General features: G+C 51.0%; 1 protein-coding gene across 1 annotated transcript in view; it reads right to left on the bottom strand.

The window, feature by feature from the left end:
• Nucleotides 1–561: 561 nt before the first annotated feature.
• Nucleotides 562–1,356, bottom strand: part of LOC104078202 (LIM and cysteine-rich domains protein 1-like) — a gene marked incomplete at both ends in the record, with an annotated part of 2,318 nt that continues 1,523 nt past the window's right edge. The window contains one exon of the mRNA XM_009579744.1: nucleotides 562–817. Within this exon, the coding sequence (XP_009578039.1) occupies nucleotides 562–817 (256 nt within the window). The remainder of the gene's footprint in view (nucleotides 818–1,356) is intronic.

The raw sequence follows: 1,356 nt of genomic DNA, 5'->3' as shown, positions 1-1,356 counted from the left end.
ATGCTTTTAGAGCAACGAGACAGGTCTCTGGGGTTAACTCATTGTCCTTGTGGGTGTCCCACGGCTTGCACAGCTTTCTCCCTCCTTGGTGCGCTCCCGGGGGTGTTCGGGGAGAGGACCAAATCCCAGCCCAGACGCCCCAAGAAGGCCCGGAGGAACTGCTCCCAATTCCAGCCTGGGGTTTTGGAGCATGCGAACGCCTGCGTGGGCTGCACAGGCGTTGTACAACTGGCAGGAGAGCGGAGATGGGATCTCTCCTCAGCAATGTTTTTATTGGACATGAGCTTTACCAAAGTAGCGAGCTTTTAGTTGTAAAACCCATTAAGACTTCTCCTTGAAATGTAAGTAAACCTATAAAAACCCAAAGGCAATCCATTCCCCTCTCCTACCTACTCTGGTTATTTACGCAGTTTTCCAAAACACAAAGTGTTACGTACATTTTTGCTCTGCGAGGCAAACCATATGTTTTACTGTTTTCCCCGATAACTTTATTCCAGAGCTGAGTTATGTTCTCCATTAAGCAACACAACTACCAGCCAAATGTGCCGTAGTTGGTCTTACCAGCTTCTGGGTGAGCCCGGGGGGAGCCCACTCGTACGTGATGGTGTCGAAGGTGGGGTCTTTCCGAGAGACGATGGGGTTGGTGATGATCATGCGGTTCCTTTTGTAAATGCGAACACCGTCACCTCCTTTCACCCGGGCGGTGAGCGTGGCGTACTTGGAGTCTGACAGCAGGCGCCCAATTTTCCGATCGTCCTCCACGTCCGAGCTCAGGCTGTGATCCTCCTGGCTGCATTTGCATGACTTGCAGATTTTCCTGTGGGTGACAAGCAAGGTCATCCTTTCGATGCGAGCTGGGCCGTGGGAGGCATGCGATCATGCGACGGCTGAGCCACCGAGCATCAGCCTCTTTCAAAGGTAAATGCAGACCAGGGTTATCGTGGCCTGAGCTGCACATGGGAACTGAATTCATCCCAGAGGGGTCGGGAGCGACACGGAGCAGAAAGCTGCAAACCCCTAAGTGCTGTCCCCACGCAAAAGCAGCCGCAGCAGCGCTGATAGACTCTGCCTCCCACCCGCCGCGCAGAGCTGCTTCAAAACCCCTTCAAGCATCACTAAATCTTCCACCCTCACCAACAACCTTGGCTGTGTCTCCAACAGCCGAGCGCTAGCCTCGCCTCTTACGAAGCTTTACATGCCATTAAAAAAGTGACTGCTAAAAGAAGAATTGATACTTAAGTAAATATCATTCTAATTATAATGGCTATAAGTCATAAAGATAACTCTATAAGGCCACTCTCTACTGGCCAGCTTTTCCATCAAATGCTAATAGCAAAAGGACAAACTAACCCTGAT

The sequence above is a fragment of the Fulmarus glacialis genome, unplaced genomic scaffold (assembly GCF_000690835.1).
Source record: "Fulmarus glacialis isolate BGI_N327 unplaced genomic scaffold, ASM69083v1 scaffold15896, whole genome shotgun sequence".
NCBI classification, from domain to species: Eukaryota; Metazoa; Chordata; class Aves; order Procellariiformes; family Procellariidae; genus Fulmarus; species Fulmarus glacialis.
This window is presented reverse-complemented; position numbering and strand designations above follow the sequence as displayed.